The following is a 13264-nucleotide window of genomic DNA, read 5'->3' as shown; positions in this document are numbered from 1 at the left end:
TGCCTGAGAGCTTGCTTGCCTTTTATAGCGATCCTAAAGTATAACAGATTTACAACATAAGTAAATATAACTAACATTTTTATTCAGATTTCAGATGTGTACATTTTTGTGTTTCCTAAAGTGAGGTCCTTATAAAGTTTAATCTGCTTGAGGCCCACCTCAAATAAAATATTCACTGCCATGGTGTATAATGGAGAGGGGAAATAATTCTTATGCATGCCGTTCAACAACAGTTTCATACTCATGAATACGTTCTTCTTAGTATAAAACTAATGATGATAACAACAATCCTGAAGGAACATAGTGCTGTTGATAGCAATGTCTCCCTTCTTTCATTCTCTTCTAACTGGACTTCCCCATTCCCAGACAATATATGGTGCTGGTCCCCTCCCTGCTCCACAGTGGGACCTCTGAGAAGGCCTGTGTACTTCTGAGCAACCTGAATGAAACAGTGACTGTAAGTGTCTCCTTGGAGGCTCTAAGGGAAAACAGGAGCCTTTTCACTGACCTGGTGGCACAGAAGGACTTATTCCACTGCATCTCCTTCACTGTGAGTAAGTCTGTTCAAATATACTCAGTTCTATTGGTCAGGGTCTGGGGATCTAATATTGTCAAGAAAAGGCTTTGGGAGGCTAGTAAGAACTTCGTAAGGACTCTAAAGGAGAAACTAAGTGTAGGAATTACAGAGCAGTGCATAAATTTCCAACCATAAGAGACAAATATTTATAGGCATATTGAAAATTAATTTAATGGTCAAGGAAAAATTATATTAACCAGGGAAAGAAGTATGCTCTAGACAAAGGAAAAAAATGTGACTTCTTAAAATTAAAATGGAGAAAACATTTACAAAACAAACCAGGTCATGATTCAACACAAGCCACCAGTAGTGGACTTAACAGGAAAACATCACACTTTTTCTAATAATAAAAATTGTAAGCCAGGCATAGTGGTGCAGTCCTATAATCCCAGTGACTCAGGTGGTGGGGGATTGAGGCAGGAGAATTGCAAATTCAAGGCCAGCCTCAGCAACTTAGCAAGACCCCCAGCAACTTAGCAAGGCCCTATCTTAAAAAACAATAAAAAGGGCTGGGAGTGTCACTCAGTGATAAATCACCCCTGGGTTCAATCCCCAGTTACTCTCTCCCACCAAAAAAAAACAAAAAACCTCTAAAATTACCCTGAGCAAATACCCAATATCTCTTTAGAGTCAACTACATAAGGATACTTGCAACCTCGTGCCAATGAAATATCATCATGCTTTATTTTCACAACATTAAGACATGCTTCTACCATGCCATTTTAGCATAAAGCATCAACTTTGTAAAGCTTAGTGTATAAATGAATCAAAATTGTTTGGTCTGAGCTCTATGAAGATATGATTCTCAGTTATAACTTTTCTTAATAATCTACTTTTTGAAAACCTTGTGTTATGTCTTTCCATTTGAAAAAAAAAAAAAAAGTAGAAGCACTTCCTGTCTATGCCAACTTTCCCAGATGGGAATGAGGGAATGAAATTAAGTGAAAAGGGAAAGATCTTCAGACAGGGGTGGAACAAGGAATGGAGAAGACTTGAGAGGCTGAATGGGTTCCCAGGATCTCATCTGTATTTCAGGTTCCACAGTCTTCATCCAGTGAGCAGGTAATGTTCCTTACTGTCCAAGTGAAAGGATCAACTCAAGAATTCAGGAGGCGGAACACAGTGGTGGTTAAAAACCAAGAGAGTCTGGTCTTTGTCCAAACAGATAAACCTATCTACAAACCAGGACAGACAGGTATGAAGAGATTTACAGTCAAGACAGCATCAAAAAGGAAAGATCTTCCTCCCCTGCCTAGTACCCCAAATCCCTAAAATCCTGGTGCCTTAATAGCTTGTCTTACACTAAGCTATGGGCCCAGTCCAGGGTTTGGGAAGCTCACGGAAAATACTTTCGTTTCAGTGAAGTTTCGCATTGTCTCATTGGATGAAAACTTTCACCCCCTGAATGAGTTGGTGAGTCTCCTGCTAATATTTATGTATAGTCACTATTATTTGTATAAACTGGATGGGAACCTCTTTTTTGTGTTGAAATGATAACCAGGGAAAGAAAGAATCTGATATCACTAATTTCTGATGTTAGAATAGCACAAGATCCTCATTGAAAACATTATACCAGGTCATGAGTGCATAGTTTATGTCTTGGTCTGATAATCAGTTGTCAAATACTTAAACTTACTCTTTAGATTCCAGCTAGGAAAATTAGAAAAAAATTATTAAACAACGGATGCAGAAAAACTGTCAAAAAGCCTAAGTTCAAATTGACTTCTCAGAGATTTAACGTTTTTCTAAACACATTTACCAAAATCTCTGTGAAGGAATATGAAGGTAATCAATGTGTTCCTCAGTATTGAAGCTTCAGAATTTGTGATAGGAAATAACTCTTTCTATTATAGTGTAGATATCAAACCAGATTCTTCATTTTTCTCTCTCAAATTGACAACTTCACATTTTGTCATCTCAAAAAAATAATTCTTCTCTTCTAGCTCCTAAGACAAAAGATGATGAAATAATCCTTGCTTCTCTTTCTCACATCCACTTCCCCTTCACCAGGAAATCATTGGCTTAAAATACATCCAGATTACTTCTCACTACCTGAATTGTAACAACCAGGCCAATACCAGCTGTAAACAAGTTCATTGCAATTACTTTGAAACTCACCTCCCAAGCTCTACCTTCACTCTTATATACAAAATCAAATACCACATCCATCATTCTATCAGCTTTATACTTATTTGTTCTTTCTTCTTGGCACTTATATCTATATTACATATGTATATGAATGATATATAGTCTTTTTTATCATCCATAATAAGCTTACTTTATTGAAATGTAAGCTTCATAAGAATAGATATATTGTTCTTTTATGCTTTGCTATATTCTCAGCATCTAGAATGATACAAACACAAGAGTAAATACATAATAAATAGTAGTTTCAAAAAATGAATACTCAGTCATATTATCCCATTTGGCTTTCTAAGTTTTACCTCTTTTTTAAATTTACAATATTTCTATGATTTCTTATTTATAGAAGCCTAGTCTTATTTTATATGCCCTTAAATCTTTTTAAAAAATATCTTTTATAGTTGTAGATGGATACAATATCTTTATTTATTTATTTTTATGTGGTGCTGAGGATTGAACCTAGTGCCTCACACATGCAGGGCAGGTGCTCTACCCCTGAGCTACGGCCCCACCCCCCACTTAAATCCTCCTAAGGATAAAAAATTGAATTACATGAAAAGAAAACATTAAGAGAACTATTTCCATTTCTTCGAGCTCTTAAAATTACCTAAGAATTCTGTTAGCCATATTAATAATTAGACTTAAACATGATTAGATAAGTATCTAAAAATTAATTAAGATATCATAAGTGTGTCTTCCTCAATCTGTAAAATTGCACAGCAAAGCAATGTTTTTTACTCTGCCATTGTATGATGCAATTTCCTTTGGGATCCTCCAGATAAATTATTGGCCAGGTTGTAGCAATTCATTCTGAATGCTATTCACACTTAAGTAATGTTAGTAAATTCCATTCCTAATGAATGGCAATACACATATATATTTGTTGATGGTCTAGTATTTAACATCAATTATTAATTGATTAAGATGGATTAATTAAAAGTTTTATAAAATTTAACCTGGAGTCATTCTATGATTTATTATAGAGTGTGCTATTCTTCATTTACATGGAATTACTCCATAGAAATGAGAATAGGGAATATTTGGGAACTATTATCAACTTCTTTCTTTTCTTTTTGTATTTCAGATACCACTACTATATATTAAGGTAAGTAGCATGAAATATTCCATTATTAGAAGGAAAAAATAAATTCAGAGAAAATATTCTTATCGGACAGGTTCTTACAATATCTCAGAAATTTGTCATTAAGGGAGATGCCTCCAAATTCACACAAGGCTACATGGTTATAACTCATCTCCCATCCAAACCCCTCACTACTACCCCATTTTTCCTCTTTGTGAAAAATGAATATAAGGTAGATTTATAGATTCCTTTGATTATCTCTGATGTTCTAAGCAATTTTGTAAATGATAACTAATGTATCCACAGGATCCCAAAGGAAATCGCATTATACAATGGCAGAATCTCAAGCTAGAGAGTGGTCTCAAACAACTGTCCTTTCCCCTCTCATCAGAGCCCCTTCAGGGCATCTACAGTGTTGTGGTACAGAAGGAATCAAGTGGAACAATAGAACACCCCTTTGCTGTGGAGGAATTTGGTATGGATCATGGAAAGTCATGGAACATTTTTCTTCATATTTAAACTTTTAGGGACTAAAATTTAAACTTATTTATAGTCCTTCCGCTTCCCATGGGTGAAACTGGGCTTGGAGTAGAACTAATGACATCCAAGGACTCCAATGATCTTTGAATAACTCTTCATATAGCTTGGTTAATTTTGCAGTACAGTTTAATATCCAAAATAAAACATCTTTATTTTTGTAGAAGCATTCATAATTCACTAAGGTTCAGGGATCTGTCATAGTCCCTCAACCAAAATCTTCATTTGAGAGTAAAATAGATAACAGATGTATTAGAGAATAAAGCTGCCTTTTTCAAAGCCCCAAAGTATCACTAGAGAATTGTTACTGAGAATCTGAAAATATTAATGCCCCAAGAGTTAACAATCTTCAACCTCCTTTTTTACCAATTAACAGTGCTTCCCAAGTTTGAAGTGCAAGTAACAATGCCAAAGATAATCACTATCATGGAAGAAGAGGTGAACGTGTCAGTGTGTGGCCTGTGAGTTGATTTTTTTAATCTTTTAAGGGAAATTATTCAAAGGAGATTCACCACTTGAGATATTTTGGCTTGTTTCTCTATCAGTAGCCTCAACACAAATACTTTCAGTACTCTGGAAGCATCCCCATCTCTAGAATGTTCTCTTGTTGTTTTTCTACTCTTCCTATTTCCTTTCATGTCTTTTTCAGAATTACTGTAACTATCATGGGGTGGAGAACTGTTTCCAGAGAGGCTATTCTGCTAGGAATGACTGAAAGTGGCACGCACCCACACATGAGTGTGTGCACACACACAGAATAGTGTTGAAGCGTAGTGACTTTACCTTAACCAGAAATAACAAAACATCTATGTGGGAAATAATCACTACATGGTTATAAAGAAAATTCTATCATCAAGATCATTTACCTGCCCTAGAAAGCACAGTGAGAAAACAAGACTAGATTCAGAATATATAGAGATAATCATGTAACCAAAATCTCATCTAGTTCAGCAGTCTACCTAAAGCATGTCACATATCTTTCTGTAGCCATTTTTACTAAGATAACTGAACACAATAGCTCAGCATAGTTCTTCCCAACCTTAAAAATTCATGTTTCCAAGGTCTTAGATCCCCATCAATGGTAGCCCCACAGTAGCACAAAAAAAAAAAAAAAAAAAATAGGCTAAGTGAAGAGATAGGTCCTAAAACCTAAAGAGTACTCATGTATGGCACCTACTATTCAACTGGGCCCCTCTGCCTGTGCTATTTAAAGGTAATGGTCACCAAGTGCCCAATCCCATTAACTTATGAGCTAATTCTCTTGCAAATAGCAATATAGAAAATACTCTAAATAGGGAAGGAAAAAATGCCCAGAAAAACACAGCAATCACCTATCATATATTTATGTCCAATCCCATTTTTATAAAAGCAAATAAAATGCAATATAAACATAGGTTTATACTGAGGAAACATCATCATACTAATAGTTTAGATTCCTATGTAATTTTCAGGTGCTCAATACTTCTATTTGATTTTATTTTCTTTGTTTTGTTTTTATTGGTATTGCTTTTTCTCTTAAGAGTATTTTTAGCTCTTGGAGGAGAAAGGAGAGGGAACATGGGGGTAGGAAACATGGTGGAATGAGAAGGACATCATTACCCTAGGTACATGGATGACTACACAAATGGTGCAACTCTACACCATGTACAACCAAAGAATTGAAAAGTCGTGCTCCATTTGTGTACAATGAAATGAAATGTATATAACTAATTAGAAAAAAAAAGTTTATATAAAAAAGCAAATATGAACTGGTCAACATAAAAAAAGTTTAAGTTTAGCTTTTTAATAATGAAGACATTATTAACATGGTATTGAAATGATAAAGTCAAAAAAGACAATGAAAGAATAATATAGTGAATTTCAGCATATTCCACTGGAGATTTTCTAAAAGAGAAGAGTAAATGCTCAGTTTGCTTGCCCTCAACAGGTTTTGAGCCCTTCAGAAGCAGAGGGAAGTACAGAGGGTGAATATACTGTAGCTAATAGAAGTTTCAGGTAAGAAATAGAGGTGTTCTGTGTCTGCTGTGACTCATTTGCAATGTTCTCATGGCAGATACACATATGGGAAGCCTGTCCCAGGACATGTGACTATGAGCATTTGCAGAAAGTATAATAATCCTTCTAACTGTTTTGGTGAAGAGTCAGAAGCTTTCTGTGAGAAATTCAGCCAGAAGGTAGGTTGAAAACACTGCCTCTTAGGGGACTAACAATAAAGGCATATTGATAAGCAGTGAATAACAGCATGATGTTAACTTGGGAAGAACAATCTAGAAGAGAATTCCATGCTAGATATTATAATTTTCTCTAAATCAATGACTTAGCACAATAGGAATTATCTTTTGTAATTGCCCACTTGAATGCTCTAGAATGTAGGAGTCCTCCAAACTCTTTGGGCATTTACTTCTATGAAAGGAGGAAAAAAACATACATCTTTTTAATTACCTTTGCCGAACAGGTTCTGCTCTCTTTCTATAAGCAAGAACCTGTCACATCTAGATCCCAGGGAGATAGGAAAGTCTTCAGATGGGCAGCCAATTCCCAGCCACGACTGTCAACTATGAGAGGAGAACCCAAACTGTGGTGAAGAGTTAGCTTTATACCATAGTAAGATTATCCCCAAATTTTTAAAACATTCTATCTCATTGTCTCTAGAGAATTTCAGATACCAAAGAATATATGTAAGAATTTAAGATATTTTTATATTATGTATAAGGTTATAGATAAGATGTCATTGTGAAATACAATAATTAGTTCCTAGATAGTATATATGTTGTACTTATCATAGAAAATGCCTAGATTAAGTTATCTCAAAAAATCCATTAACTGAGCACTGATCTGTCCAGTACAGTTATACATGTTTTTGTATTTTATTTTCTCTGCTCTTAGCTCAACAGCCATGGCTGCTTCTTCCAACAAGTAAAAGCCAGTATCTTCCACCTGAAGAAGACAGGGTATGAAATGCAACTGCAGGTGGAGGCCAAGATCCAAGAAGAAGGAACTGGTTTGTGTACCATGTGGATATGGAAGAATGACAATGAGCATTTATTCATTTCCTTAGCCAAATAATGAATTAAGGGAAGGGTAGTATAAGAAGTTCAGGGACATCATCCTTCAATAAATCATTTTTTTTCCAGGTGTGGAAGTAACAGGAAGAGGGTCCAGTGAAATCACAAACACCATAACCAAGCTCTCATTTGTGACAGTGGACTCACATGTTAGACAAGGGATCCCCTTCTTTGGACAGGTGGAGTATTTTGCAGTTCACTAGTCAAACCACATATGGTTTCTGATCAAGTTATACTTAATTTGTTATCAATCAACCACAGTAGGAAATATAACCAAAAGCAAACAACCACATAAAAATACATCTATTCATCTTAAATTTATATACAAAAATCTATAAAATCATTCTAAAATTCTATCAAAATTTAAAGTTTTTTTCTCTCTCTTTTGGAACAGAAATGTAGGATGTCACTTGGTCTCCTTTTCTTGGTTTGTCAAGCAATCTCAAATTTTTAGTCTACTTTCTCACAAGAATCTAGAAATTCAGGATGACCCATTACATTATCCTGCTAACACTAACTTTGTATAGAAATGGATGAGCACCTACTGGTGCTTATATTTTTTGTTTGGAAGTATCCAAGATTCTTTTATTCCTAGTATTTCACTTGTAAATATATTTACATTAATTTTCTATTAAAAGTATATTTTAAAAATATTAAACAGGAATAAAGTTCTATTTAAGGTTCCCAGATTTTAAAAGTATAAATTTTCTCACAAATCAAAAAAAATTATTTTTACTTTTAAAAAATTATACTTTTAAAAATGTTTACTTGTGTTTAAAAAATATATCATTTTCAAATACATTTATTTGAAAATAAAGAATTGGAATTTTGTGCCTATTCTTATGTTTGTACATGCAACTGATATTTCATTGACAAACTTAAGATTTTGTTAATCAATTATAAATACTGACCCAAGTCAGTGTATTTTGCTTGTTGCAACCAAAAGTAGCTTATAATTAAAAAAGGATTTTGAATGTTCCCACCACAAAGAAATAATAATTGTCTGGGGTGATAGATATGCTGATTACCCTGATTTGATCATTACACATTGTAACATGTAATGAAATGTCATATTGTGCCCCATAAATATTTACAATTACTATGTCAATTAAAAATAAAAACTTTTGAAGTACTTCATTGTGAAAAACAAAGTCACCTTGTGGAAAATATGAACTGTGCTACACTTCTCCTGTACTACTCAGGAGAAGGTAATTTGGCTTTACCTCACTAATACTTTGTGCATCACTTCACTTTTATATTTTTAAAATGGGAAGTGCATCATAAAATCTGCCTACTTTCCAAAAGATGGAAAAATCTAGGTTGAGAAGAAGATACCATATATAAACTACCTGGAAAAGCACACAGGATAGTGTATTAGCCATTTCTCGGTTATGTACTTATGATACTTTATGACACTAATTGTAAAAGCTAATAATCTACCTGAAAATAAGTGTTCAAGTCTCAAATAAATTTGACTCCTGGATTAAAATTTTCTATTACTATGTTATTCTGGTGCCCTGTAACTCTCCAAGAGTTATAAAAATTCTCAGTGTTTCTAAAATACCCAGAATACATTCTTCAGATCATCCCTATTATTCTTGTCACTTTCTATTCCTTCACTCTGCCTTAGTTTTCTTTGTAGAATTGATTACTACTAAATAAGTGTATATTATTTTTGAATGTATTTAACGTATGTCTCTTTTACTTGACCGTAAGCTCTGTGGTGAAAGAACTCTTTCTTGCTCACTGCTATATCCTCAATACCTGAAAACTATAGGAGGCAACATATAGGAGGCATTCAAAAATTATTTGTGATGAAATGAATATGTTTGCTGTTTTTAATCTTCAGGTGCGCCTTGTGGATGGGAAAGGCATCCCTATGCCAAATAAAATCATCTTCATCACAGCAAATGAAGCTAACTATCACTCAAATGCTACCACTAATGAGGAAGGCCTGGTGCAGTTCTCCATCAACACCACCAACATTATAGATACCTCTCTTAGTATCATGGTAAGTTTGGAAATAAGTTACCAATGACATGAAGTGTCCTTGAAAAAAAGTTGCAACCTAAAAGAGATGAAATTTACAAATTGTGTTTAATCATATAAAAAGAAACAAATTAGAAATTAGAAACCAATTTAAGGTCAACTTTTAAAAATTTTGTGAAAAAAATTAATATATTGTTGTGGTTAAAAGTGTGGGTTTTCTGCCTGCTTTTACTCCCTCTATCCCAACCAACACAAACAAAATCTGGTGAGGCTACATTAATATCAGCCAATAGAATTGAAGGCAAGGAATATTATGCACGATAAGAAGATTCATTGCCACATTTTTTTTTTTTTAAAAAAAAAAAAAAAAAGAAGATTCATTGCAAAATGTCTGGATCATTTCACCTGGAAAATACAAACATTCTAAATTTATATTCACCTAATTATATGGTTTCAACATGTATAAAGCAAATACTGACAGAAACTGAAAGAGAAATGGGAAAATCCACAATCATAGAGAAAGTCCATGATGCATGTATCCAATAAAGGGTGGAAAAAATGGGAAAACTTCAGAAAAGTGACAGAATATGTGAACAAAATAATTAATAAATATAAGTAACTGGTTCCATGAATGTCAAATAATTCTCAAAGTCACATTTTTTGAATTTATATAGAAAATTTTCTAAAATTAGCTATATACTGGTCCTTAAAACAAGAAATAGTAATTTCTGGATTTAAAAAATCATATCAAAGATGTTTTCTGACCATCAAGGAATTAGAACTGTAAATTGTTAACAAAAAGATAAATATAAAATTCCCAAATGTTTTGGTATTAAATAATTATATTCACTATAATCTATATGGAGGAAAAGAAATTACTATGTAAATTTAAAATGTTTTAACCAAAAGATAATAGTTTGTCTATAGCTTGAAAAAATATTTTCTATACATAAAATTGTGCCATTTGAAAAAGAAAAGTGTGGGTTCTACTTTAGCAACATTTGTGGAATGTAAAATGGTACAGCTACTATGCCAAATATTGTAACAATTCCTCAAAAAAATTAAAAACTAGAAATTACATATAATAATATATATAAATATATTACCATAAATACTAGTGTGTGTGTGTGTATATATATATGTATGTGATATATATATATATATATATATATATATATATATATATATATATACATGTGTGTGTGTGAGTGTATTGGTGATGACCCTATTCCACACTTGGGTTACAATAAATAATAATAATCTATTATACATTTCGAAAATATGTAAGAAAGGATTTCTAATTTTCCACCATAAAAAACATGAAAAATATTTGGATAGATATGTTTAACCTGATCTAAATGTTACACAATGTATATATATATATCAAAACATCACATGGTGCCCCATAAATATGCACAATTATTTCATGTTTATGTATGAGCTAAATTTTTTAAATTAAACTTAGTCAAAGAGTTGAGAGTAGGCTTTCAAAAGAGATATTTGCGCACCCATTTTTAAATTCCTTTTTATTGATTTTTTTTAAATAAATGACAGCAGAATGCATTACAATTCTTATTACACATATACAGCACAATTTTTCATATCTCTGATTGTATATAAGTATGTTGATACCAATTTGTGTCTTCATACATGTACATGGGATAATGATGTCTATCACATTCCACCATCCTTGCTAATCCCCTGTCCCCTCCCTAACCCTCCCACCCCTCTGCCCTATCTAGAATTCATCTATTCTTCCCATGCTCCCCTCCATCCTACCCCATTATGAGTCAGTCTCCTTATATCAAAGAAAACATTAGCATTTGTTTTGGGGGATTGGCTAACTTCACTTAGCATTATCTTCTCCAACACCATCCATTTACCTGCAAATGCCATGATTTTATTCTCTTTTATTACTGAGTAAAATTTCACTGTGCACACCCATTGTTTATAGTAGGGATTCACCATGGCCCAGGAGTAGAAACTACCCAAATATTCATCAACCTATGAATGGATAAATTTTTTTAAATGCAGTATATATATATCCAACAAAAGATTTTTCAATCTTAAAAATTCTATCACATGCTACAATAACAGTAAACTTTGAGGACATTATGCTAAATAAAAATAAGATGGTCACAAAAAAAGACAAATACTACATGATTCTACTTCCATGGTCTCTAATATAGTCAACGTCATAAAAACAGAAAATAGAATGAATAGTGGTTGCCAGGGGCTGGACAGAGAGAGAAATGGCTAGTTGCTGTTTAGTGGATGTAGAGGTTTAGTTTTGTTAACTTGAAAAATTCTGAAGATACTTTGCACAATAGATATACTTAACACTACTAAACTGTACACTAAAACGTGATTAAAATGATAATTTTATGTTGTGATTTTAACCACAATTTTTTCTTAAAGTGTGGGTTCTAAAGTGAAAATCAAATAAACTGGATATAAATACTGACTCAACCCTACATTAAGGGAAATAACTGGACAAACATTTATGTTTTATTCCTTTAGCTGTACAATAGGTAAAATATGATCTAGTTCTTAGGGTGGCTGTGAGATTAAATGACCTAGTGTACCTTAAAGTACTTAGTGATGCTCCCTTTAACTGTTACATACTTTTACTCTATAAATGCCCTAACATAATTAGCATTTAGTTTCAGAAATACACCCTCGATAAATTGTCTTACTTTGCTTTTGTCCTGCTATTTTCCCAGGTGGTCTATTTCTACCCATTTAACTTGTTTTATATAGCATGCAGTCTATTCATCAATAGATGTAAATGTGGCTACACAATAAATGTTGCACAGTCATAGTGATAAAACCCTCTGCCTTTTAGAAGGTTTCATGTTGGTGTACAAAGAAAGGATAAAGAGTATATTTTACTGATTCAGCTTTAAATGGATCATATAAAAATTGCTAACAACTAAAACTTGAATATTTGCTCATTTATCAAGTCAGAAGTATCCTGAATGCTTTCTACGTGCCACTGTACTAGTTCTGACAAAATATTTTAAAATTTTCCCTCTTTTGATGCTCTCATATATTATCACTAGAAAATATCATAGAGATATATTATGAACAAAGCATTTTGCTGGCATAAAGATTCATTCATGCTACTTGGGACCTTGAGGAAGCTTGGAAAGAGCCAAGGAGCAAGATCTGCAGGAAGAGAAGTTGAAAATACAACTGAAATTGAGCTATGAAGCATAAGAATCCAGAACCACTAGAAGCATTAAAAATAATCAACTTAAGATAGTCCTGGAAAGACAGGCTTCCACTAATTCACCAACTCTTTAAATAATCCTTTTTATGACTATAATGCACCAATTTTAAAACTTGGAAACTGGGTGCAGGGTGCACACCTGTAGTCCCAGCGGCTCAGGAGCTTGAGACAGGAGGATCACAAATTCAAAGCCAGGCTCAGCAACTTATCGAGGCTCTGCGCAACTCAGTGAGACCCTGTCTCTAAATAAAACACAAAATCAGGCTGGGGATTTGGCTCAGTGGTTGAGTCCCTTGGGTTTAATCCCTGGTAGCAAAAGAATAAAAACAATAATTTTAAAAAGTATTAAAAGCGTGGAAAGAAAAAAAATAAAATAAATGAATAATGCTTTTTACAGAAAGTTTTTTCAGGCCCCAAAGGTTGCAATATTTCCTTTATTCGTAATACTCACTTAAACCCCATCGTAAAAGAAGCAACTGCTTTATAAAGCACAACTCTTCAATTTCTAGAGAATATTTACCCTCTTCAATCAGTTTTCACAGCCCAGTGCATCTACCTGCATAGTAAAGTATCCAAATTTCAAGCAAGCTATTCAGAGCAAAGAATGCTTCCTTTTATGCGCTTCAGATATACAAATACCA

At 33.5% G+C, this 13264-nt stretch overlaps 1 protein-coding gene across 6 annotated transcripts in view; it reads left to right on the top strand.

Annotated features, from left to right (window-relative positions):
- LOC114079098 (alpha-2-macroglobulin) overlaps window positions 1-13264 on the top strand; it is a 54679-nt gene that overhangs the window by 13937 nt on the left and 27478 nt on the right. For 5 of the 6 annotated variants that reach the window (XM_071610394.1, XM_071610393.1, XM_071610395.1 and 2 more), the window contains 10 exons: window positions 367-550; window positions 1613-1772; window positions 1938-1990; window positions 3804-3824; window positions 4107-4275; window positions 4714-4798; window positions 6391-6511; window positions 7224-7338; window positions 7472-7581; window positions 9252-9413. In XM_071610394.1, coding sequence (XP_071466495.1) covers window positions 367-550; window positions 1613-1772; window positions 1938-1990; window positions 3804-3824; window positions 4107-4275; window positions 4714-4798; window positions 6391-6511; window positions 7224-7338; window positions 7472-7581; window positions 9252-9413 — 1180 coding nt within the window. Of the gene's footprint in view, window positions 1-366; window positions 555-1612; window positions 1773-1937; window positions 1991-3803; window positions 3825-4106; window positions 4276-4713; window positions 4799-6390; window positions 6512-7223; window positions 7339-7471; window positions 7582-9251; window positions 9414-13264 lie in introns of those variants that run through there. The other variant, XM_071610396.1, reaches the window with a different exon arrangement.

Source organism: Marmota flaviventris, chromosome 3 (genome assembly GCF_047511675.1).
Source record: "Marmota flaviventris isolate mMarFla1 chromosome 3, mMarFla1.hap1, whole genome shotgun sequence".
NCBI classification, from domain to species: domain Eukaryota; kingdom Metazoa; phylum Chordata; class Mammalia; order Rodentia; family Sciuridae; genus Marmota; species Marmota flaviventris.
Note: the sequence above shows the minus strand (reverse complement) of the source record. Positions and strands in the feature narration are given on the sequence as shown.